The 25,445-nt window shown below is 35.8% G+C and overlaps 2 protein-coding genes across 3 annotated transcripts in view; one reads left to right on the top strand and one right to left on the bottom strand.

The window, feature by feature from the left end:
- LOC137385541 (asparagine synthetase domain-containing protein 1-like) overlaps nt 1-15,641 on the top strand; it is a 45,058-nt gene extending 29,417 nt beyond the window's left edge. Inside the window, exons 2-10 of one of the 2 annotated variants that reach the window (XM_068072021.1) lie at nt 2,203-2,415; nt 3,370-3,492; nt 3,933-4,055; nt 8,447-9,025; nt 10,057-10,091; nt 10,337-10,516; nt 11,435-11,536; nt 14,604-14,694; nt 15,407-15,641. In XM_068072021.1, coding sequence (XP_067928122.1) covers nt 2,203-2,415; nt 3,370-3,492; nt 3,933-4,055; nt 8,447-9,025; nt 10,057-10,091; nt 10,337-10,516; nt 11,435-11,536; nt 14,604-14,694; nt 15,407-15,613 — 1,653 coding nt within the window. In that variant the 3' untranslated portion in view covers nt 15,614-15,641. The remainder of the gene's footprint in view (nt 1-2,202; nt 2,416-3,369; nt 3,493-3,932; nt 4,056-8,446; nt 9,026-10,056; nt 10,092-10,336; nt 10,517-11,434; nt 11,537-14,603; nt 14,695-15,406) is intronic. The other variant, XM_068072022.1, reaches the window with a different exon arrangement.
- A 92-nt stretch (nt 15,642-15,733) lies between these two features.
- Nucleotides 15,734-25,273, bottom strand: LOC137385542 (serine/threonine-protein kinase STK11-like). The gene is made up of 9 exons (XM_068072023.1): nt 24,846-25,273; nt 23,835-23,918; nt 23,396-23,618; nt 23,143-23,279; nt 22,552-22,679; nt 19,982-20,039; nt 19,591-19,814; nt 16,448-16,588; nt 15,734-16,312 (listed from the first exon to the last, which is right to left on the bottom strand). The coding sequence occupies exons 1-8, from the start codon at nt 25,142-25,144 to the stop codon at nt 16,494-16,496; spliced, it is 1,248 nt and encodes a 415-aa protein (XP_067928124.1). The 5' UTR covers nt 25,145-25,273; the 3' UTR covers nt 15,734-16,312; nt 16,448-16,493.
- Between the last annotated feature and the right edge of the window lie 172 nt (nt 25,274-25,445).

The raw sequence follows: 25,445 nt of genomic DNA, 5'->3' as shown, positions 1-25,445 counted from the left end.
CGATCAGGTGGACTGCGCTACTTTGAAAAGGATGATCAAATTATCATCACTTCAAACACTTGAAAAATAAAACTTTTTGTCAGTTTTTCTTGTTTTAAAATAAACATGAAAAAATATAAACCAAGGTATACGGAATGATGGCCCATGCCTTTTCTATGTTTTACATTACTTTTGCCAATGTCTTAATTAAAACCTTCACCTTAAAGATATTAGATAGTAGACAAATAAAAGCATGATGTCTTACATTGATATGCCAAAATTACTGTTTTAAACTTTTTTTCTATTATATGTCATGGATGTAAGTGATCTCTGTTTAACCAATTTTAGAATTGTAGGACAGTGTCATACCTGAAATCTAAAAAACTCATAGAAATCTTTTCACAATAAGTTTATTACTGATATGACTCAGAGTTGCTGCTATGTTCAGCACACTTCTCAGTAAATACACATTTGTCTTAATGTATATGTCACCACATGCTATAAATTTTTCAATCATTTTAACCCTCACATTTTTTGATGTACTCTTTGCTAATCTGAATTTTAGTCACACAGATTACAATCTTAAGCATTCTCATTTGTGACATTTTTTGTGTCAGTATTTTTATGTTACCACTATTTTTGTGCTACCATGCTAGAGATAGCAATCATAAAAATACTGACACAACAATGTCACAAAAATAGCAGGTTCTGCGCATCCTTTTTTGTATTAAACACCATTCGATCATTTTCTATTTCTGTAATCAGGCACTCGCTTATTACATTTTCATGAGCTTCAACTTAGTGGTACCTAAATACCTTTACATTCAGCAGCTGACACAGTGCATTTTAGTTGTGCCTCCATCTGTGTTTGTGTAGTATTAATAAGTGCTGTTTTGTTTGACACATCGTCCTCTTTTAACATCCTAGTGGTGTGTTCAACTTCTGAACTCAAGGCTTAAATCAGCTTTTTTTTCTGCCTCCGATATTGTTTCCATAGTCATTTCCATCAAACCTCACAACGCTTCCTGCTCAAGGGCATTAAAGAGATGATGAGAATAAAGTTATGAGACAGTTTTATCTTTATCCTGATGTTAGTCACTACTCCCTGCACATCTCACTGACCTTACACATCTATTTTACATGACGTGTACTCCTCTCATTTAAGCCATAAGTTTGTCCTTTACAGATCTACAAACGTGCAGTGAATCCCATGGTCTTTTTGATAATGCATCAGTAGGAACTGATGGCCACTGTGAGATTTACGTATGATTTCACTCTTTGCTTGCTTGTCTGTCCTCATTATCTATTCTGCAGTTTCCCTCAACACTCACTTTGAAGCCTCGGCCTGAGGTAATTCGGGGAACTGCTTTTCTGCCAGATCCTATGCCCGAGTAAATTTGCTGCGTAGTATTGCTGTTTTTTGTCCATTTTTACAATTTATGTGAGATTGCGAAGTTTTGGCCGCTTTGTGCACTGTTTTCAATAGAATTCCAAAGTTTTAACTTGATTGGATTATTGGTTCTTGAAATGTTGCCGAAATATGAGGGCTCTTCTAACCGACTGACTAATGAGAACTTTCTGCTGCCAGAACATTAATTGCTAATGACACTCTCATTGAAATTATTGGTAGTGAATTAGTAAAAACTAGAAAAAGCTAAAATGCTTCTCAGGTACAAGAGTTTTGCACTAGAACTGATTTTTATTCATACTCTATCAGATTTGGTGTTCTGCAACTATTATGTTTCTTCAGTTACCTCTAAAACACCACTCCTTATTACATGCTTTTCATTGTGTTAATAAAGCTTGAAGCTTCAAAATAATATTTAGTTCCAAAGGAAGCTATTCCAAGTTTTCTCACAGTCGATGGAAAGTTGCTAATACCATTTAGGATCAGTGAACCTGCTTCTATATGAATGGTCAGGCTTCAAAGTGTTAAACATTGTGCTATGGCTCTTCAGAATTTTCTTCCAGTGTTTCTAATGGCACTGGAAATCCTTTTATGGTTTGCTGATATTTCATTCTTGAAACTGCCATCTACGGTATAATCTGTTTATAACTTAGTTTTAACTTTACCAATATATCCTCAGCAATGCTGTTTACACGCTTCTCACGGATTTTTCAAATCGTAACGATAATGATATTTTTAAAATAGTCAAAAGGTTGATTGATTACATTTAAGTAAGCTTTAAAATTGTCAAGCTGCACAGTTTTATTGATTTAAAGTGTGAAAGAATAGTGTCCGACTCCATTGAGCTGCTGAATCGGAGAGGCCCAGATCACCAACAGAGAAGAGACTACGACATTGATGAAGCATGGTCACTCGAATTGTACAGCACTGTTCTGCACATGAGGGGAGGGCTGTGCTCTCAACCAATAGAACATCCGAGCTCTCGAAATATTTTTATGTGGAATGCTGAGATCTTTGGTGGTGTTGAGGTAGGCTTAAGCACTATGGTAGCTATTTGTGCCAATAGGCGAACACTATTATTGCTAGGTGATATATCTATATCAACCTCAGTGTTTGTTTGTCTTATCCCTGTGTCCAGTTATAGCGATTAAAATCTAGTATTAAAAAATCTGCTTTACAGAGGATTTCAACTCGCGAATTTCAAATCGCAAGTCTACCAACAATCGCGCATAACCACTAGGCTAAGCCATTATTATTATTACTAAAGCTCTTACATATAGGTTTATCTTTATCGCGATTGTAGACGCTGAATATGCACTTGTTATTGTTAATTGATATTACCTTTTACTATTGTTTTTTTAGAATTTTTTTTAAAAGCTTATTTTTTTCACCATTACGCATTACCCATTTTTTTAACTGGTAATTTTCGAATGTGCCATATCAATTTCAAATGTGCTGTTACACTCTTATTTCCAAGTTCAGTAGATCTGTAAAAGCTAAACACTTTTTACGTGGACAATTGTATTATCTGGAATAGGAATTACCTCTACATCCTCTGTTCGTTTGATCAGGCAAATTACCAGATAAAGACAGTCCAATATCTCATTTTTACGTTTGTACTAGTATTGAGAAGTACCAGTATCGTCTATCAAAACTTTGTTATTACCCTGGCAACACCGGACATTCATCTAGTGTTAATATATAATTAACTTGCATATTTAAATTTAGCCATAAATCTGAACTGATTAAAATGTGTATATGATTAGTTTTATTTGTAATTCTTTCAATAACCAATCATGATACATTATACACCAACTGTGGAGCATAGTTTCATTTACCACTTGTCTTGTCCTGTCACATCTTACAAAAAATTTTGGAAAGGAAGAAAAATTGAAAGCAAATATGAGAATAAACGAACACTTGAGTGGAAAATTTAGCATCTAACATGTTAGAAATTACTCATATATTTAGTATATTTTAAGGTACCCGATGAAACCAATGATGGAGATACCTTATTAAATATTTTGTCAGCATGCGAAACAGATGAAGCTATTCTGGATGTATTTCAGCGGATCCAGGGACCCTATGCTTTTGTATTCATACAGGTTAATAATAATGTTCTATGCTGTTGAAATTAGATGGAGTTTTGAAATTAGAAATTTCAATTAGAAACGGAGCATGTGTAAAGCACTAGTGTCAAAGTTGAACATCAGCTAAAGACGCAAGATTGAGAATTGAAATTTTGATCAGCTATTCCGAATGGGAAGATCTGTTGTGAACAATTGGTTGGTATTTGTTCAACGAATCTAAGCTAAAAACTGATGGGGGTGTCATTTGGTGCAAAAAACATTTGCTCTGCTATCTGATTATTTATCACAGCTTTGGTATTTATTTCCAACTAATGACTAAGTTCAGTATTTTATCCAAACTGTTTGCTAGAGCCATCTTTGTTGGCATAATAATATTGATATTAAAATGTTTAGCATAGTTTTGAACGACCAAGATGAATGAATATGCGTGCTATTCAATGCTTTTTAAATTGAAGGTAAAGAAAAAAAGAATCTGGTTTGCTCGAGATGTGTTTGGGCGGAGAAGTTTAACCTTCTGCTTAGATTCAGACAGGAGTACATTTCTCTTGTCATCTGTTGTCCTACCAAAAAACTCATTGGTAAGCACTGATCAGTAGATATCGATGGCTTGGATCCTATTAGAATGTCTCCTTAGTAGAATATTGAGGCATACTGGTGCTGCTTGCAGCACCAGTATGCCTCAATATTCAGTATGCCTCAATCAGTATCCATGTTTGCAGTTGTGCGTAGATGTATTGGGTTACTGGGTTCATTCTATAGTATGTTCAAATTGTTTCGTCTTCATATTATTAGCATTCATATGTATATTCCCTTACATTCTTGATGTGAGATACAGTAGACGCTTTTACAACATGAATGATTCGTTTCTTGAACATCTACGTTATAGAGATTTTATGTTATATGAACAGTAAAATACATGTAAATTGCCTAATTCATTCTAAGATCTTCCCTAACTCACCCCGATGGCCTTTCAAAAAAACTAAACCTAACTTTTAAATTTAATAACTGTACAAAAGCAGGTATTATTGGTTTGAATCAACCTTTTTTTCTTGTCACTTTTACTTTGTGTAGGGTGCATGATTACAGTAATTTTACGTTAAGTTAAAGGGAGCACACAATTAACAACCAATTTACATTGATTTTTTTCCCTTGCATGCGCAGTAAAGTGATGCAAAGAAAAAAATGGTGTATGTCTAAAATTGGGGTTGGCCAACTTTTTAAACTATCGACCACCGCTCATGGAGTACTCGATCTCATATTGACCTCTTATTATGCAAAATATATCGGTTGCCCTTGTGGGCTTCCTTTTGTTCAAACCCACTTCTAGTAAATTTTTAACATGGTTTAAAAGTTGACCTATTCTACTGTTTCATTATTAAATGATAGTATAATTTCAAAACTTAGATATTCATGCAAATGCTAACGACATCTTTTTTTACTAACATGAGCTACCACGATTGGCACGATGTTCTCAAACAAATTGTTAAATACAATTCAGCTCACTAAACACTTGTGGGATTGGAAAACACGACTGGTTTCAAGAAAGTCTGCTTCACTAAAATGTGTTGCTGTAATGCTTTTTCTCAGTGAAACGCAATGTAGCTTCATATTTCGTTCAATTTAAAGTCGACTTCATGTGTTTCACGCTTTCTGGCTGGCTTATGATTAGGGAGAAGCAAGCAGGGATTACGTGTATGTCACAATTTCCATTTCCATAATTCATTTCCATATTATTTCCATTTCCATAATTCATTTCCATTTCCATAACATTTCCCTATTTCATTTCCATATTATTTCCATTTCCATAACATTTCCATAATTCATTTCCATTATATTTCCATACCATTTCCAGAATTAATTTTCATATTATTTCCATTTTCGTAGCATTTCCATAATTCATTTCCATATTATTTCCATAACATTTCCATAATTGATTCCCATACAATTTCCATTTTCATAACATTTCCATAATCCATTTCCATATTATTTCCATTTCCATAATTCATTTCCATATTATTTCCATTTCCATAAAATTTCCATAATTCATTTCCATATTATTTCCATAACATTTCCATAATTCATTTCCATATTATTTCCATTTCCATAACGTTTACATAATCCATTTCCATATTATTTCCATTTCCATAATTCATTTCCATATTATTTCCATTTCCATAACATTTCCATAATTCATTTCCATATTACTTCCATTTCCATAACATTTCCATAATCCATTTCCATATTATTTCCATTTCCATAATTAATTTCCATATTATTCCCATTTCCATAACATTTCCATATTTCTAAAATAAGATTTCCATATCCATTTCCATAAAATTATGGAAATATTTATGTTTATGGAAATGGATATGGAAAAGTAAACATTTCCATAATATGTTTAGCGATCCCTGGAAGCAAGCGGACAGCCAGATGGACTGAGTAGCATGATGTATTAATGGGTCTATTAATACATTAAATAGTCTATTAATAGATCTACGGCAAGTAAATGCATTGATTTAAAGTGTGTTTTCTCATTGGCGCACGTATCCACTAAAGGCTGACAATGCCATGTTGGTGCATATGACAACGAGGAGGATTGGTGCCACTGTGAACAGTCACGCTATCATACATGTAGGTCTACATGGAGAAATAAAGATACTGCGCGTGGCTACAAAATCAAAAGTAAAGGTGATCCTTTTTATGAATACAGTCAAACATGGATAACTCGCCCACGGATAGTTCGAACACATGGTTAACTCGAACGGTTTCTTTGGTCCGTTCCCACGTAATGATAAATTGCTATAGATAACTCGAACTCTACACTGTTAACTCGAACTGTTTTTTCCCAATGGCTACCGAAACGGTTGTTATCGCTTTAGAAAATCACTTTATTCCAAGCCATAGAGGTGAACCTCAACTTTTCGAAATTCATAAGCGTCGTTATTACCACCATCGGCAAAATATTTTTGTCAACGACTTTTGTAAAGGTTTGGTGAAATTTGATTTATACCAAACATCCGCTTAGCGATTGCCCTTCGGAAGCAAGGTAAAGTGAGGTAATCTTTGCATAAACTTCAAGAAAAATCGGCAAAATTGATCGTGGGTAAAACGCTCAAAAGAAAAAGATGTCTTTTCTTTTGAGCATTTCAACAACAATCAAGTTTTGCCAATGTCAATCTAAAAAACGTCCTGGCAATAACATCACCTCAAAGAACAAACCAATCTCAAGTGATAAAAAAATCTCTATACTTTTTGATAAAAACGTTTTAAACTTTACATTAGAAGCATTTAATTTGAAACAAGCCATTTGTGCTTTTGATTTATATTATAGTTTGTATATGTACATGTATCTAATAATAAATAAGTAAATACATGGACTTGTGACAGTGCTCTGATAACTTGAACGCTCTGATAATTCGAACACTTTCGCTCGGTCTTGTTAAGTTCGAGTTATCCATGTTTGACTGTACTTTCATAATTGAAAAATTATTTTGAGAGAAAGTCCATCGACTCCCTTTTGACCCCTAGACAATCATTGACCTCTTGGAAAGCCCCATCGACACCAAGAGTCGATATCGACCGCTTTGTCCGACCCCTGTTCAAAAACAAAGTGAAGCAAAAATTTACTATAATAAGAGTGGTTTATCCGTCTGTCCTAAACCAGGGTTACAGGTTAGGATAAAATATTGCTTTCAAAGCAACTCCATCTCGTGGCATTCAGCTTGGTGGTCCGAAACTCTATCACACGCACCAGTTGCTTGCTTTCCAAGGTGTTTCTGAATAATTGTGCAGCTACTAATTCTTTGTGCTATATTGTGACACCTGATTATCTCTCATAATACTATAGAGTGCCAAGGTACTAGCATATACATGTATAATAGAAATACCCCTATACATTGTTTTCTCTCACAAGTGCCGCCAAAGATAAACGCTATTTCTAAAGCTATAGTCCTTTCATTATTATAATCGAATTAGAGAACTTGCACCGGCATGATGCTTCACGTTATATGGAGTTTCTTATGTCACTCAAAACAAAATCTTTACTTAAATGCTTTACGGTAAGTGAAATAAGTATAAGTAGAAGGTTTACGTTATAGGAGCATCTGTTGTGCTACAGTATAGCATACTATCTTTTAGTAAGAGTGTGAAGGATTTTACCGTCCCACCTTGACTTTATCAACAAGCCGAGTAAATAAAGAAAACCGACTTATTATCAGAACATAAACATATATTTATAGAATAAATATATTTGCATCATCATAACAGTGGTCAAAGCATACATACATAAAAAATAAACAAGTACCAATGCACCATGTCTATTGTATGCAGGGAGCTGCGCTGCTCTGCCTGCTTCTCTAAAACGCTCTTCCTTTAATAATCTTCTCGTCTTTTGGCTCTGCCCCCTTTGCGGTTTCTGCTTTCCGCCGGAATGCTTTATTCTTTGTTCTGCCTACGTGACCCATGGACTGCCGAGTCATCTTTGCCCTCTATCGCCGGCCAGACCTCTGAGCATAATGGAGAGGCCCGGCTCGGCCTGGCAACCGATCATCACACTGGCCCCGTTCGCGATGCTCTTCCATCACAAGAGACTATATAATAGCTGTTAGTAAGAGACTGTATACTAGCTGTTAGTAAGAGACTATATAATAGCTGTTAGTAAGAGACTATATACTAGCTGTTAGTAAGAGACTGTATAATAGCTGTTAGTAAGAGACTGTATACTAGCTGTTAGTAAGAGACTGTATACTAGCTGTTAGTAAGAGACTGTATACTAGCTGTTATTAAGAGACTGTATACTAGCTGTTATTAAGAGACTGTATACTAGCTGTTAGTAAGAGACTGTACACTAGCTGTTAGTAAGAGACTGTATACTAGCTGTTAGTAAGAGACTGTATACTAGCTGTTAGTAAGAGAATGAGTTACGCGTTGGCCTACCGTTCAATTCAATTGATGTGTTTGTCTATTGTAGACTCGTTCTGTTGGAGAATGGCAAGAATTATCGTCTGCAGGTATTTACACCATGCATCTCACGAATACCCGCTTTGATATACACTGTTGGCCCTGGTTGCACAACAGCATGCAGCCAAATAACTGCTTGCAAGCCTCTGTCGACGAACCACTTTCATTGCACTGCATGTTGCCCCTAAACATGACGATTTCATCAGAGAACGGAACTGGTAGCCTCCTTGTGAATGCTGATCCTCTGCATTTGGCTGCACAACTGCTCATGCAAGAGTGTGATGGCTTGCTTGATAAACTTTCCACAGCTGTTGCCAGAAGAGTTGTACAAAACTCTTACTTCTGTCCGTTGTGTTCATTAAACACACGGTGCTCCAGTGCCCATGTAGCCGTCATGTTTTCTGGTGGCATTGACTCTGTCATGTTAGCCCATCTAGCCCACCAATTTGTCCCAAAAGATCAGCCTATTGACCTGCTTAATGTTGCTTTCCAAACTGGCACCTCTTTTAACTTTGATGTCCCTGACAGAAAGGGCGGATGGCAGGCACTTTCTGAGCTGTCACCCAACAGGAAATGGAACTTTATCGAGGTTAGAGTTTGATGTCAGCGTTTTCTTATGTTTAAAAAATGGCAATGATTCACCAACATATATTCATTCTAACATGGCAGCTTAGCTTGAAGTATGCAGTTTACAGCGTGTATGTCCCTAGTTCTTTCACCTTGTTGAGAGTCATCGAGAATGATGTTCTTGTACAAATTAGACAGAACCTTTGGTCACTTGGTAAATTGTGTGCTTGATAGACTAGTTGCGTTTGATCTTTTTTTTTGCTGACATAATGCTTGCAGCAAGAACTGCTATGTTGTTTCTTGTTATGCCTTAACTTTTCAAAACAGATTTAAAAGTAGGCTGTGACATAAATGTATTGAGTCTGTAGTTAATGTATATAATATAACAATGATGTTATCAATATAAAGACGCTACCAACTAGAATCTGGTATAACTAAAAGTCAGTATTGTTTTTGCTCTGATTTTCAAATCTAAGTTGTGATTGCTATTGGCCAATCACAGCAGCGATTTCTAGTCTCGCACACGGTCCACAACGGTACTACACAGGTCATAGTTTCTGCTGGACAAATAGCAACTGTTATTGAATTATTTTTGTTGAACATTTTTGGCGGTCTTCATAAAGCTGCCGTGGAAATGGAACCTGGATATGTGCTCATATATAAAGAGTTGCCGTGAATATCCTAAGTCCTAAGATGACACACACGATATGCATTTATATGCATCTACATATACATATATATAATACGATATACATGATATGAACTACACATGATATGCATTTATGGTTGACACCAAGTCTTCATCGTAGTAGTCCTCTAATGATTCTGGTCTCAAGTGAAGTTATTTATTTAAGCAGTTTATATTTTCTTTGAATTCACGATATACTCCCAAAAACTCTGGTCATGGAATAAATCTTTAGCTATTTGTAACCTTGGTAATAAATTTTATTGTTGTAAATATTCTCTTGAGTGCAAACTTAACGAGCAGAATTGAGGGAACAATTTTCAGCTGATATAGCTCGTGTGTAAGGCCAATGTTTCTGTATCTTACAGATCAACGTGACTCGAGAGGAGCTTCAATCAGCCAGGTGAGTTTTACAAGCAACTGTGGAAAGTTTTCGATCTTGTTTCAGTTGCTTCCGGATCATTCAGGGATGGGCTGGTGACTCGGTTGTGGGCAGCTTATAGTCACTCTACATAGTTTTTGATATGCTTTTTTTCACTGATGACATCATTACTTGAATTGCCTTCTTTGCAATGCATGTTTGTTCTGATTATTTGTGTCTCTATTAGACAATAAATCAGCTTTATCCATAGTTCTGACTATTTTTAGGGCTGGTAGAATATCCTCCCTCATTCAGCCGTTGGATTCCGTTTTAGATGATAGCATAGGCTGTGCTCTTTGGTTTGCGTCTCGTGGTGTCGGTTGTCTTAATGAAACGCCCTATATCAGCACCGCCAGAGTTGTCTTATCAGGCCTTGGTGCCGATGAGCAATTAGGAGGATATTCCAGGTATAGCCTTTTTTATATTACCACTTGGAGTGATTTTTATGGACAGAATGATAAACTGTTGCCTGTAAGTTGTCTTAGGAGTCGCTCTGCACACTGACAAAATCAATAGTTTGTGGACAATATATTGGTAATGCGTCATGTCAAAATGAACATGTTGGCCCTCTTAGTAGAGAAGAAATTGATGCATCTATGGCTATCCAAAAGCATTGATTAGCAATAACCATAATCTCAATTCTCTCTTAGTGATTTCTAATGTAAACTGATTTTATGTGAGATTCAGATGTGACTAGATCAGATAGTGAAGGTCAGATATTTGAAGGTCAGATATGTGAAGGTCAGATATGTGAAGGCCAAATATGTGAAGGTCACTGGTGTAAATTGGAACATTTAGTTCTCTTATACCTTTTTTTTTATAGATTACAGTATTTAAGGGTCCACAAAGTGGATCACTAGACCCCCCAAAGAGGACCCTCTTCAAAATAGTGTAATTAGCTTCACCAAGAAAAAGTTGCATAAAATCCAAGTTTGCTTTCACCTAAATACATGCATTTTTATTTCTATAAGGGAACAAAAAGACAGAAAAATAGACAAACTTTGCATTGTATTTATAAAGAAGATAGGTAGCAGATAGATTGAAGATAAATACATTGATATATTGTAATATAGGATTATAATTACATCCCTCAACTGAGCAACGCTGGGTACCAATGCCAGTTATCCAATAATTAATATGCTCGCGATACTTCAATAATGTTATTGACAAATCCATCACGGTTTTCACACGATTGAGATCAACTCTCATTGGTCAGTCTATTTAGTAAGGTGACGTGTCCTGTAATGGCATTGCTGTTTTTAGTCAAAGCTAATACTCGCGCTACACATCAGCCAAACCTTATAGTGGAAGCCGTCTAATTGTAGGCATCGCTCCAGTTTTATAGGAGGTGGAGAGGCAGCACTGCTGAATGAGATAAACCTTGATCTGATGCGCATATCCTCACGTAATCTTGGACGCGATGATAGGTGAGTGTCAGTTGCCTTTTCAGTGCCGAATTCATCCAAATGTGGCATCAGATTTTGCAAATTGTGTGTAGCTCGTTAGAAGTTCCCGTTTTTACTTAGGGGAGGGAGGGTGAGAGTATTATGGAAATGCTACATGTGCTAAGACACTAACGGCATTAATGCCTTCACAAATAGTTGAACGTCATTTACTACTTCAAGTGCTTGAAATAAGAATAAATAATACTAGAAATTCCACTGTCATACAGCCCACGACCAAAGTGATAATGGAAAAAAGAAAGAGTACTGTTGATTGTTGAAAAAGTAGTTCTCAGCAGGAATTGATAGAGTATAGTGTAAATGAGACTTGTTTGAGATGATATAAAATAAATTTGAGGGAGCACGACTCTAAAAAGGTGGAACTAACAATTTATTTTGGAGGTAATGTTGGGTTGAAACCAGGTATACAAGTAATCGGTTAATTGTTGATATTACAATATCTGTTATAAGTAGGCTATACAGTATCTGTTAAATGTCGCGCAGTCTAGTCTCCTCTCTTTTGCGTTGTAAGATTTGGTCATTGATAGCTAATCGAGTGATGCGAAGTTGTTAACATGTAAGTCATTGATGTTTCGAACTCTAGAGAGAGCAACAAACGATATTCCAGCGGTCATTCCGTGGTGGCCTATATCGATGACAGCTTTAGCTGTGGTAGGACCTTGACTCTTGTGTAAATATCAAACCCCATGCTAGATCGGAAGGAATGCCTCGTCATAAAGGGGCATTGTAGTTTGGCCCTAGCTTGTACATACGTTGTAAAGAATTTCGGCTAACGTTTTCAATAGTTCAATGAAACCTTCGGTGATTGGACAAAAAAATGTTGGCTGATAAACTGTGTACCACAATTTCGTACCTGTAAATCGGTCTACGCCTCAAACGGTCTACGTTTATTACAGAAACCTTTGAATAAATTCGATTACAAGTAAACAAGGCCACAGACTGGTGAAATTAGCAAGGTTTTCTCATGAAATGCGCACTGCTAAATAGTTCTACTATCTGTCGCACGGCTTTATTGGCGTTTCAATTTTTGGTCTTAACTTTAATTAAACCGAGCTTTTCAAGCGTTTTGTGGCAATTTTCGTCCAAATAAATCTGTCTATTTGTGTATAATCCGATCAGATGGGTAAGTTTTAAGATAATAACGACGGTTTCCAAAGACTTGGTAACATATTTAAATAGGTTTGTATGTGTTTTGTATCGTTATTATACTTTAACGACTTTACAAAACGATGGTCAAATTTGTTGATGAAAATTCCAAGACAAGGGTTCATCTCATTGTTGATGAATAATTTTCGTAAGTTGTGTGCACATGCATTTATCATAAAAACTCTCAAACCTCGCTCCGCTCGTTTAGTCGTGGGGTAACTTTATTCGATCACTACATCGATTTCTATATCGGACGTGTCTTGCTTTTAAAATTGATCTTTAAACACCACTATAACGAATAACTTTGTAATACCGAATTTCAAAAAGTCATAGCAACGAGTTTACTAATAATATATGCCAATAAAAATTTAGTAGACATTGAGGTCATTTTGAAAATATATGACATTAAAACATGATGAATTTAACATAATGATTTTGTAGGCCAATGTATACTGAATCATCTAATAAAGTTGATTGCAGTAAACAGTTGCACACAATCGATATGACAACCTTTGCATAAAGTTCATGCTGGCTCACCAAATATCTTACAATTTTGCTTGACAACAAATAATCCTTGCAATTGGTGTGTTTGACCAGATTATCTCCGCTTGCAGCGCTAAAATAATACAGTTGAACCTCTACTTACAAAATTGATTCATTCTGGCAGCCGGTTTGTAAGTATCAAATTTTGTGAGCAGAAACGTATTTTACCATGTAAATGCCTTAGTCCGTTCCAAGCCTCCACATAATATTTATACAAGTTCTAAATAGATGTAATGATTGAAACCTGTAACAAATACATATTAGATTTATATTACTAATAATATTAATAAAAAGAGAAATTGCACATGGAAAGAAGAAGGAACACAGAACTTAGGAATAAAAACTACGAACGGTATGTTCGGTCACCTTTGGACGTGGCCGTCTAGACGTGGCTAAGTAAAGACTGATGAGAGTGAGAAGACTGTGGTCTTAGGAGCCAGGTGTTGTATTGCTGTCTTGGTTTTGTTTTGCTCAAAATAAGTATAAGAACATAAGTAGAAAGATTTATTTACATTAACATGAGCTGAAAAACTGTGTGTCGTCATATGAAAAACAGAGAACTAACCGGAATTAATTGTCTGGAAACTACAGTTGTCCTTTTCTACATGTGGTATATGGTAACTCCAAATTATAAACCAGTGGGAGGAGGTGACCTATAGTCGACAAGTGAGAGCAAATGTAATGTATGAAAATGAACAAACATACACTAAATTCAAAATGAGCACGCAGTAAAATTAAACTTCCTTTTTCGCTTTCCATTTTTTATTTTTGTTTTGCTTTTCATGCAAACGAAACAGATGGACCAAAATATGAAAAGCCTTTTAGTCTTTGTATCTAGAAACATATTTCGTAAGACGAAGTATTTTTATTTTATGACATGGCATATTTTATTCTGAATTCAATTCTAATTCCAATTTAATTCAATTCTAAAAGCGAGTTGCTAAGACTAACTAATGACGCCGATTTGCTAATTATGAAGCGCAGGGGTTGAAATCAAACACAATTATAATTATCTAAAAATTTGTTATTTGTGACCTCTGAGTTCTACCAAATACGTGTAAAAGCTAAATGAGATTCATTTTGTACAGCCGCATTTTATCAACTGATTCCTGTAAAATGGGCCCAATTAGTCTATCTGAACTTTGTTATGGTTCTCTTGCTGAACCTCCTGGTGGGTCATGTAATTTGTGTCTCGGACAGATTGCTGGCTAGATTTGCTTCTCATTTTTTGTGTTTCACGGTAGCTCATTTCTAACCTCCAATAAGGCCTGAGCTATAAGGCCTTATAATTTTTATCGACATGGCCATCAGTGCAAACTTTAATCACAGATGTTTTTTGCAGGGTTGTTTCTGATCACGGGAAGGAAGCACGATTTCCCTTTTTAGATGAGGAGGTAGTTTCATTCCTAAACCAGCTGCCAGTCTCTAAGAAGGTACTGCATGAACTTTGTTTCATCATTGGAAGCCATCATGTGGTGGTGCTTGGAGCGAACTAAAAAACTTATTGTACAGAGTGGTGTTTTTTCATATATCTGATAGAATGTAATGTTTACTCCAATCCTGAATAGTCTACTAATGCACAAATACGGAATATCTAAGGTGTGCTCTTTTAAAACAGCGTGTAATCACTCACTCGAACAGTTCTCACAAAAATAACATATCTTTGAGCAATTACTATGCTGCAAATTATTTGTTTCAATTGTTAGTCTAAATAGATTAGAAGAAGAAAACAAGATGTTGGCAGTCTGTGAAACAGTGTCATCTCACCTTGTTGATTTCTGCATACTGCGCATGCCTTACATATTTATCATCTTAATCAATCAATCATCTTATGATCAATTATTAAATATTGCCATAATTATCATTTCAATTTGGGAACTATTGTTTAATAAGCCACAAAAACAAACATGCCAGGAGATGGGGATGACATGTAGTTGAGACGATTCATGTAGATTCAAGTTCTTGAAATTTTGTCTTGCCAAGGCTTTTGCCTCTATCTTGTAGAGTAACAAAGGTATTGTTCAATGGGGTGGAACACAGGCCATGAAACACTGTTATCTAAATAATTACTTAATGGTTACCTAATTAATCTGAATGATACACGCTTAGATTTATTGGGTATGCATATACAACACTTTGTTGCAGATGGATTTGCGGCTACCCAGAGGAGTTGGTGAAAAACTGCTTCTTCGTGCTTGCGCCATGCGCTGTGGGCTATCAATGACTGCTCATTTCGCTAAGAGGGCAATACAGTTTGGTTCTCGCATAGCCAAATGTGAGAACAGAAAGGAAAAAGGGTCTGACGTTTGTGTGAGGTTAACTAATGATGCCATTTCCTGTGATGACACATGATTATGGCTCAAGGAATCACTTCGTGACCATCTCCTAACCTATTTTTTCAGCTTCCAGCTATTGATGTTATTACAGCTAGAACGGCTGCCATCTTAAAATACACATTGATAGAGAGTGCTCCAATTTAGTTATCTAAATATGTGTTGGTAAGAACTCCTGATGATTTGCCTGGAGTGACTGTCAGTATAGTTTAACAAAAACATTTCAGATGTATAAGCTTGTAAGAATTGTGCAGCACAATTGAGGATAAAAGAAAGAGATATGGAATCAAGTTCAGCTTGATGCATTAACAGTTAAAACTGCATCACTTACAAATTATTTTAGATATTGACATACCAACAAATGGAGAACTGTGTCTAACAACATGTTAATTTGGAGATGGAAGCACCCATTTGCTACCACATGTAGTAGTCTAGTGTTGGTGATGCCATAAAATATACTCTATGTAGCACCAGGTACAACGAATCGATATGAGACAGTACTGGAGGATTGCGGAGGTCAATGCACTCCGCATAGATTTGATTATAATTTAAATAAGTTGAAAGGTAACAGCTAGAGGGTCACATACACTGCCGAACGTTTCATAATTGTAAGTCTTCATATATGGTCATTAGTGATATCTTTTACTCAATTAAGAGTTATCGGCTCATGTAGTAAGCACCTCGGTATGACGAGCACGTCTCAGTTTAGACTCCCAACCTAGAGAATTATACCGATAATGACATAGATCATCTGTATCACAAATAAGTAAAAATTTATGATTACTACCAAAATACTTATTATGTATCAAATAGGAATAAAGAGAGATGGAAGCTAATATTATTCAAGTCTCACCAAGGATTCAGGCCATCTTGACTAGAGAAGAGTGATTCCTAGGTAGCTAGCTTATCGTACACTTTCGGTGCTTTCTGTGGGTAGGTGCTTGAGCTTGGAGGTGATTGGAACTCCTTTGGCCATTCTCCGTTGTATTCTCAGCTACGCATTTATAACAAATGTATGCATGCCTTTTAATAGAATCACTTTTAATAGAACCATGTTGACATGGTAAGCTGGTCATGGAATAAATGTGCTACCTTTGTGCTTTATACCATATCATGAGTGCTGTTGGCTGCTTTGGATGCTGCTTATGCTACGGCTTTTGGTTTTGCCCAGCTTGTTTTTAAAAGTTTGTATCCTATGAGCTCTGAACAGATACACTGAGTTTCAATGCATCAAAGACGCATTCTGTATACAATGAAGAATGAATTGTACACATGTCTAGCCGTACAATTAATTCCTTAATGACTACTAAACTAACCCATATTTCTTTCTACAAAGTTCCTATAATTTCAATTGTTATCACCAGGTGATGGCATTAAAAAACAAACAATACCAGTTTATGTTTCAGCCAAAAAGTACTGTTTAATCTGGTGATGAGGTACTAGAATTTGTTTTGTGACTAACATTGTTTGGATATAAAATTTCTAAGAAGATACTCGATATCTAAAATGCATTGTTTCGTAATACTACTGCTCAATTTCATGTTATCAGATTCATTGAAGTCCTTGTTGGTTGGTTACTTGAACAATGCCTCTGACAAAGCATGGTTATTGGTTATTTTGAATGCTAATATTCAATTCCGCTAGTTTAGCACATCATCACTATAGCAACACCTATAAACAAGTACTAAACATCAACAATGTTTAGATTTTATTCACACTACTATCTCTAACACAAATTATGAGTCGGAGTCAATTCACGCAGTGTAACTGAAATATTTGTTATTTAAAGTAACTGTGAAGTTTAGATGCATAAGATTGTGTCTAGCTTAGTATTTTCACATATTGACCCTAGGCTATAACAAATATGAAAAGCATTGATGTCAAGGTATGGTACACGCATGTCGAAGCCAGTTGTTCAAACACAACATGGCTTACAACTTTGATTTATGGAAAAGCAAAAGGTGAGTTCTTTAGTGATTAACTCTTTGTCAAAGTAATTCGAGCTCATTTTTATACCTATTAAAGTGAACGAAGATACCGTGGGAAATATTTAGTTTCTGAAATCTATCACTAGGACATGCTTACACCGCGGACATGCTTACATGGCGAATCCGCAATTGGACAGTTTCAACCACTCTTGAGATTAATTTTTGGCCAGAAGATCTACAAGACAGTGTGGTGGAGACGGAAATTCCAACTTCGTGAAGTCACATTATTTCGACTATAGCAAGTTTCTCACTGGCTCTGCATGTAGTCGATTTCCAGTTTCTGACCCTGTGTGGCGGTAATTTTGGCTCGCTAGAGCGTAAACAGGTGGTGTCTGTGCGTCTGTCGGTATATCTCGAGATGGTAATCCCTAAATATAGACCACTAATGAGCACAAATTTAAGAACTAAAATTAGAAACATCACATTGTGCAATATCACCTAGACGAAAACTATACTTATATATTAAAGAGGACGGTGCTGTTAAAATACATTTTATATATTTGTATTTATGTATTCTCCGTCAGCTTGGGCATTGTGGAATACGTATTAGTTTAATATTCAGCTACTCGGCAATTTGTACCAAATGAACATCTTGTTGTCCCTAAATATGATTAAATGCACATTTGTTTATATTGTTGTTCATCTTAAAGTCACATTTGTTTATATATCTGGCTCTACTACCATTAATGATTGTAATACTTGTTCAAGTTGTAAATGTGTAGTATGTCATTACTGAAATAGAGCTCAAGATATAATTAATCTTATTAAAACTACGAACTCTCACTCTTCTACACCACACACCATATATAAAAAATTAAAAGTAACTATTACAGTTATCTTTTACTAGCCTGAATACCTCTGTAATAAGTCAAAGTGAAAGAAATTATATGTAGTGTTTTATTGTGGCGGACCTATTTGCGTAAAGCGGTTTAGGAACACACCATAGAACTCTAGTTTTACAGTACTTATTTTACAAACATGGTAATGTATCAAACACTCGTCATCATTGTTACGTATTGCTTCGATATAGGCGAAAAGGCTCTATTGCGAATGCTTTCATCCGATGCAACCTAATTTTGCCTGCTCTTGGTCAAGTAGATTCCTTTAAGCTTGAGAGTAGTTTTAAACAAAAGCTGAATTTATAAAATTTGAGGCAGCTTGCAAAGTGAGTTGCTTTCTCTAATGAAGCAAATTGCAACAACAGAGATAAGCAATATTTTCAAGAATTTAGTAAGCTTTCTAATTTAACTGATATGCAAATGGATAACATAACTCCTACACCAAGAAAATCCCTGTGAAGGCAGTAGTAACTTAGCATCTTATAATCCATATTAGCAGCGAGTGCTTCTAAGGTCAACACCCAAAGTTTAAACAGCAAAGCTATCAAGGACACAACAATGTGAGCCAAAAGAAATGGACACATAACACTGCATCTTACAGGGTCATGGGGTCAAAATTAGTAGAAACATCGTAGAGGCAAAATTGGCAAAACTAATCCCCAACATACAAACATTCAAAATTCTCATAGATTTTCAATAAATACATATGTGGCTTCTGACATTTTAAATGTTGTAAAGATGTCAATTATATGCGACAGAAAGAAGAATTGGATCATTTATAATGCGGTAAAAATTGGCGTTATCCGTGTGCTGGAAAAGATTGTACTAGATCATCTACAAGAGTTGATAATGCTAGAACCTTCTTGTTTGCCTACAGATGCCACCTTACTATCTCATGTGAATGATAGTTCTGATTGTTGCTAGAACTTCACTTCAATGCTAATAATCCACCTGTATCAATGTTTTAGGACACCATATATTTGTCACAATTGTATGAGTAGAATGACGAGTTTGTACTTATGAACGAATGTAAACATGATGGCTAGGTAACGTTTATGATGAATAATCACTCCCTTTTCAGGCAACGCAACAATTTAAATTAATGCAAACATTAATAAAATATAATATATAAATTTTTGAGAGTAGAAACCCAATGTGAATCTGCTAACCTTCTAAGGAAGTTGCTGCGTTGTTAGTAATATCGTAACAAGCAGTAGCGCCTAGAATAACTTCATCGGTACCATTGTCATCACTTATCTGATCAGCACGCACTTCCTCTGGCGCGACCAACATTTTGAGACCAGACAAGACAGTCATGGAAAACGCTGGATTATCAGGTGCCGAAGGCATAGCCACACCTAGGCCAATAATTTCCTTCTGTTCTCGAAACCATCTGCAAACAAGGCGTGAGTCTAGCAGCCTCACGCGCCTGTGACATTTTTTGTATGCATACATAAGTAGTGAAATATAAACAAAATTTGACAGACCTCATCACGTGTCGGAAAATTTAGTGTGCATGACAGACAGACACATTTGTGTTAACTACAATATTCTTACTACCTTGAATTTTTTACATCTTTCATAGAAAGCCTTTCCTCCGCTCTTTTTGCCAACATGCCTACAACCAGATTGCAACAGAATATGAGTCCCTGGACGAAATAACACTGTAGAATAATAGCCATGAATATTTTATGCAAGTATTTATGCGCCAACAATCTTCCAGATTTTTTTTATGGTCCATGAAAAAATCTGTTGTCAGCGTACGGTGATCATAACACAATAATAGAATATCTGTTTACAAAAAATGGCTTTGGTTAAACTTATAAAGCTAGTGCCTACACTTACCATTCCATCAAGGAATATGGCATGGAGTTCAAACGCGAGGTTGCTTTGCATATATGTATCATAATATTATAATCTCACTATACTGGTCTTTTTAGAAATGGTCAGTTTACTCTTGCTATGTTCTGTACAATCACTTCATGTGCACTTATACAAACAATAAGCATTGTATTAGCAAAAACCTATGGTGTTTTCAATCATGTTCACCAAGCGTTGACTGGTCAAACAAATTTCTCTACTGTAGTACCATTGCTGTCTTCTATATTTTTGGAGCACTTGTCATGTTTATGAGACAATATATTAATTCTTCAACTACAATCGACTCTTTACAAGAAAGTAAAAGTTTAATAAAACCAAGTACCGTAAATTCCGGAGTATAAGTCGAAAATGTGACATTAAATTTCAAGCTTAAAACCCATCATTGACTTATACGGCGGTCACGTTTTTCATGACACGAATTTTAGTAAAATTCAACTTCAAAAAACTATCGCAAATCAAAATTAAATGATATAGGATTTATTTATAAAATAGTAAACTCCTAGTAATCCTACTCAACATGAGATGAAACACAAAGTCCCATTCTTCACCTTTCAAATTGTCATCGCTAAAATTATCTTCTAGAATAACATGTTTTGTTCAAATTTGATGCTTTTTTTCATAGTATTTGCCTACAAGCTCACACTTCAGTAATCCATTTGACACATCCACTATCGTCCACCCTTTTTCTTGTATACGAATCACAATTCTTGACAGAAATCTGTTTTGCAGCATGGCTTTTCTGTTACATTGGCGAGGTGGGCCAATACAATGGTGAAGTATTGTTTATTGTGCCTTGTGGTCTTCACTAGAACTGTTACTGTTGTATCTAGTTCTTTTGTTAATCGTTACACGTATTGCTGACGGCACATTAAAAACATGGGCATTTTTGCTGATGGCATCTTTGAATGCCACTTCTTCGGCTATGCATCGCTCGCCTCTCAGGCCGATTGAACTTAGCGTTCAAACAATTTAAACCAGAGAAGGAGATCGACTTATATGCCAAGTTCATGTCGAGACCAAGATTTTTTAAACCAAACTTTAGACCTAGACTTGTACGCCGGGTCGACTTGTACGCTGGGTCGACTTGTACGCCGGAATTTATGGTATGCACTAGCAAAAACTTAAAAATGTTTCCAACTACAGTGAACCCCCGGGTTATGATGTCCCTGTTATACAGTTTTTTTGCGCCTTGATGTGGAACACAATTTTTTTCCATCCCTACTCTATGTCGAATACGTTGCAATAACGGAGATGCCAATATGCTATTCGCTGCAATCTCTCTCACAATGCTTGAAAGAGATGTGATGCTCGCTCTCTCTCAGTTCAGCGCTATTCGTTATGAATTATATTCAAAACAAAACTAGAAACGTGACAAAATTTCAGACGATGACCAATTTGAAGTTAAGTTTAGTAAAACACATACTAAAACTTAGCTTTAAGTATGTGTTTAGTAAGCTAAATTCATTTCAAGTTAAATTCAACATTTATGTTATACGCCTGTCTCAAAGGTAAGAACTCCCTATGGTACGTACTGCACATAGTACATGGTAATCTTACATTTTATTGCAGATTTAATCACTAAGTACACTAAAGTTACTGCAGATAACTATAGTTGCCAAGGCTAACATACTATCATACTACATGTATTTTGTTACTCGTTTTTAATATGTGCAGTACCTATATAAAATGTTGATGCTTGTCACCGGGGGTGCTTGCATCAGATAATTACTATGGGCTTCTATACCCTTTATACGACATTTTCACCTTACGATGCCAACACTGGAGTGAATTACAACCATATGGCGGGGGTCTACTGTACTACCGCAGTAGGATGGTAAACCGTTGAATATTTGTAAAAGTGTGTCCATACACTGAATTTATTGCATAAATGTTACTAAGTTCAATCAGATAGTTAACGACAGCTTTGAAAATGTTTTTTTAAATATGAAACTACATAAAAAATCTTGTAAAACAAACTTGATACAAGTAATATTTTAGTAAGGAGTTATCCCTTCGTGCATGAGGAGATAAATCCTTTCTTATCTGCAAACATCAACAAGGATGAGGAATGATGCCCATGTGTAGAGATAAAATATCTATGGGCTTTGGTAGACAAATAAAATTGTCCTTAAAAATAATGCATGCTGCTAACAGGTGTATTAGCTATATTCATAGATGAATCAGTGATAAAGGATTCGTGAGCAATTATGGCCTCGATACTGACCATACCATGACCATATTGGTCTTACCTTTAATAAGGGCCTGTAGGTGCTCTGAGGCGTTCTCAGGTGTGGTATATTCAGCTTTAGCAATGGCATCATACAGACGATAAATAGTCTCACCATCAAAAGGGTAGTCCGTTGCGCACATTCTGTACCTTTAAGAGACGAATGACCAATCTAACGATGTAAGGCCAGAAACATGCGAGAACGAAAAAAAAAATTATTCCATTCTTTAAATCTTTATAAACTGTGACAGCTTACAATAAAAAAATGTGAGAAGTTATTTGCTAAAAAGCTTTTATGCCTAGTCTGAATAAGAACATCCCTGTTATGAAATAAAAACATCAAAAATCTCAAAACTCCAGCTAAAAAGTTTGGGAAAGTAAATTGCTTTGACTTTGAGAAACTGATCCACACGCTGCAGACTAGTTGTCACACACTGCAGACTAGTTGCCATGTGTTTTACAATGCCAATAACTAATAATAATAGGTCATAGAATTCTTAAGCACCGTGGTGAATTTTTGCTGTGAGTTACTAGAGGTGGTTGATCACACAACTTAAAAAAAGTAACATGAAGGTTTGAAATAGGCAGCCGTGTCGGCCTGCTGATTACATACAGAGTGATGCCACAAGACCAAATGTCTATTTTAAAGCCAGAAAAAGTCTCGTCGCCTGCAGCAATTTCTGGAGCCTGTGAAACCGGAGAGCCCTGACTGGTGGATATCGAATCATCCTCAGCAAACCGATCAAGTTGCTACAATAGTGATGACGCATTACTTAAAACCAAAGATTTGCAGAACTAGCAAAGAACAATGAAGAACAAGAAAAGCAAGTTCCTAAAAATGAGACGATTGATTCTAGAAAAAATACCTCTGACACGCCCAGATCAGTGATCTTCAAAACCTGATCAACAGTCAATAATAGATTGGCAGGTTTTATGTCTTTGTGAATAATTCCTCTGGAATGCAGATAGTCTACTCCCTCAGCCAGTTGGCAAAAATAGTAGTGTGTCTGCCATTCAGGGAACCGCTTAGCTGGACATTCATCTAACATTTCTTGAAGATTGCAGCAGCAGTACTCAAGAACTATATATGTGTACACCACTAAGGAAGCACTAACTGACATAGCAGCAGTACTCAAGAACTATATATGTGTACATCATTAAGGACGCACTAACTGACATAGCAGCAGTACTCAAGAACTATATATGTGTACATCACTAAGGAAGCACTAACTGACATAGCAGAGTACCAAAACATGAAACAGGCATGAGCATTGAGCCATATTACAAGAGTATTTGCAAGGATATTTTTTCATCTTCTCTTCATTGTAAAATACTTCAATTAAGCGAATGACATTGCGGTGATTCAAGCTCTTCATTATATTGATCTCCCTACAAATAAAAGTAAAACATATCTGCAATGTATTTTATAATATTTTCACTATGCACAAAGTTTCAAACTTTACAGAGTTGCTTTTAATTAATTTTGTATACATGTTTATCATCTTACACAAATTAAAACATTAAAAAGGGCAAGCCTATGATGGTTACAACAGTGCTTGTGATATATGATAGCTTACAGTGAACTACACAATTGCAAAATGGCTGATTGCCATAAAACAGGGTTGATACATCGTCTGGGAGATAAACAAACAAAAAACTAGGCTTCATACCAATTGAATAAATCTGCACTCAAACAAAAACTTCATGCAAGGTAGTAGCAGGCGAAATTTGCAGCATGTATGTTTCTGGCATATTTGGCTGAACAGTTTTATTGGTATTGTTTATATGAAGAATGTAAACTATCAATTGACTGACAAATAATGACAGAAACATGAATCGTATATTGAAAGGTAGCTACTTTTGGTATCTACAATGCGTTGCCCTGACTTGCACATACAAACACAGCAATTTTAGATAGGCTTATAATATTTGAAAAAAATTATTTTTTTCTGACTTGAAGAATACTCTAACCAAATATAAAGAATACAAAAACCAAAAACAAACTAGAATGTGGCAAAACCATTAGTAGATGAGCTGCAACAGTAACTGCTACGAGCATAACCTAGAAACTGTATTTGGAAGATCATTGCTGCACATCTTTATTTGATTTGCAAACTTGGTTATTGAAAGCTGTCACATTAATCTGAATGAAAAAAAATTCAATAGCAACACAAACATCTCTAGATAACCAGACAGCTGACCACAATCAAACAGTTTATATCATCCATGATGTGAATGAAAATGCGTCTTTTTAACTAATATGAGAAATACTAATAGTGCTAATCAAATAATGTTTAAGATACAAAGATAACGCACCTTTTAACATTTGCGAGTCCATTGGGTATCCTGCGAATTTTCCTCAATTTCACAATCTTGACTGCCCGCCGACAAAGAGTCTCTATATCTAAAACCTCTTTTACTTTGCTGTAAGACCCTTCTCCCAAAAGGTCTCCTTTTAAATATTTAGTTCCAATAAAAGACGCTTGAGGTGGCTGATATAAAATCTCATCCGAGTTAATTCTGATTATATTCGGTAGTCCGTCATCTTCTAAAAACTCTGCCAGCTGTTCTGAATCGGGCGAAATGGCAAAGCCATTGAAGTTTGGCGATGTCATAGCATTAAAAATTGTAACATTTAGGCGGTCTGCATTCTGTAAATTTGATCTATCACAATAATGGCATTAACAATCGTAGCCACTTTTTATTTGCAAGACGATTTGTTTGCTATTCTTTAAAATACTTGTGTCGGTTTTGTTGATTTCGAAAACGAGTCTCCGAAAGTTGCACGTTCTAATCTAAAGAAATATTGACCGGCGCTAATTGGATACCAGCCTTCAGCTCATGCCAATGTTCAGATTTTAGAACTTTGGCAACAGGAAGTGTCATAACCCTGATATCTTTAGGCAACAGTTAGAA

The sequence above is a fragment of the Watersipora subatra genome, chromosome 1, assembly GCF_963576615.1.
Source record: "Watersipora subatra chromosome 1, tzWatSuba1.1, whole genome shotgun sequence".
NCBI lineage: Eukaryota > Metazoa > Bryozoa > Gymnolaemata > Cheilostomatida > Watersiporidae > Watersipora > Watersipora subatra.
This window is presented reverse-complemented; position numbering and strand designations above follow the sequence as displayed.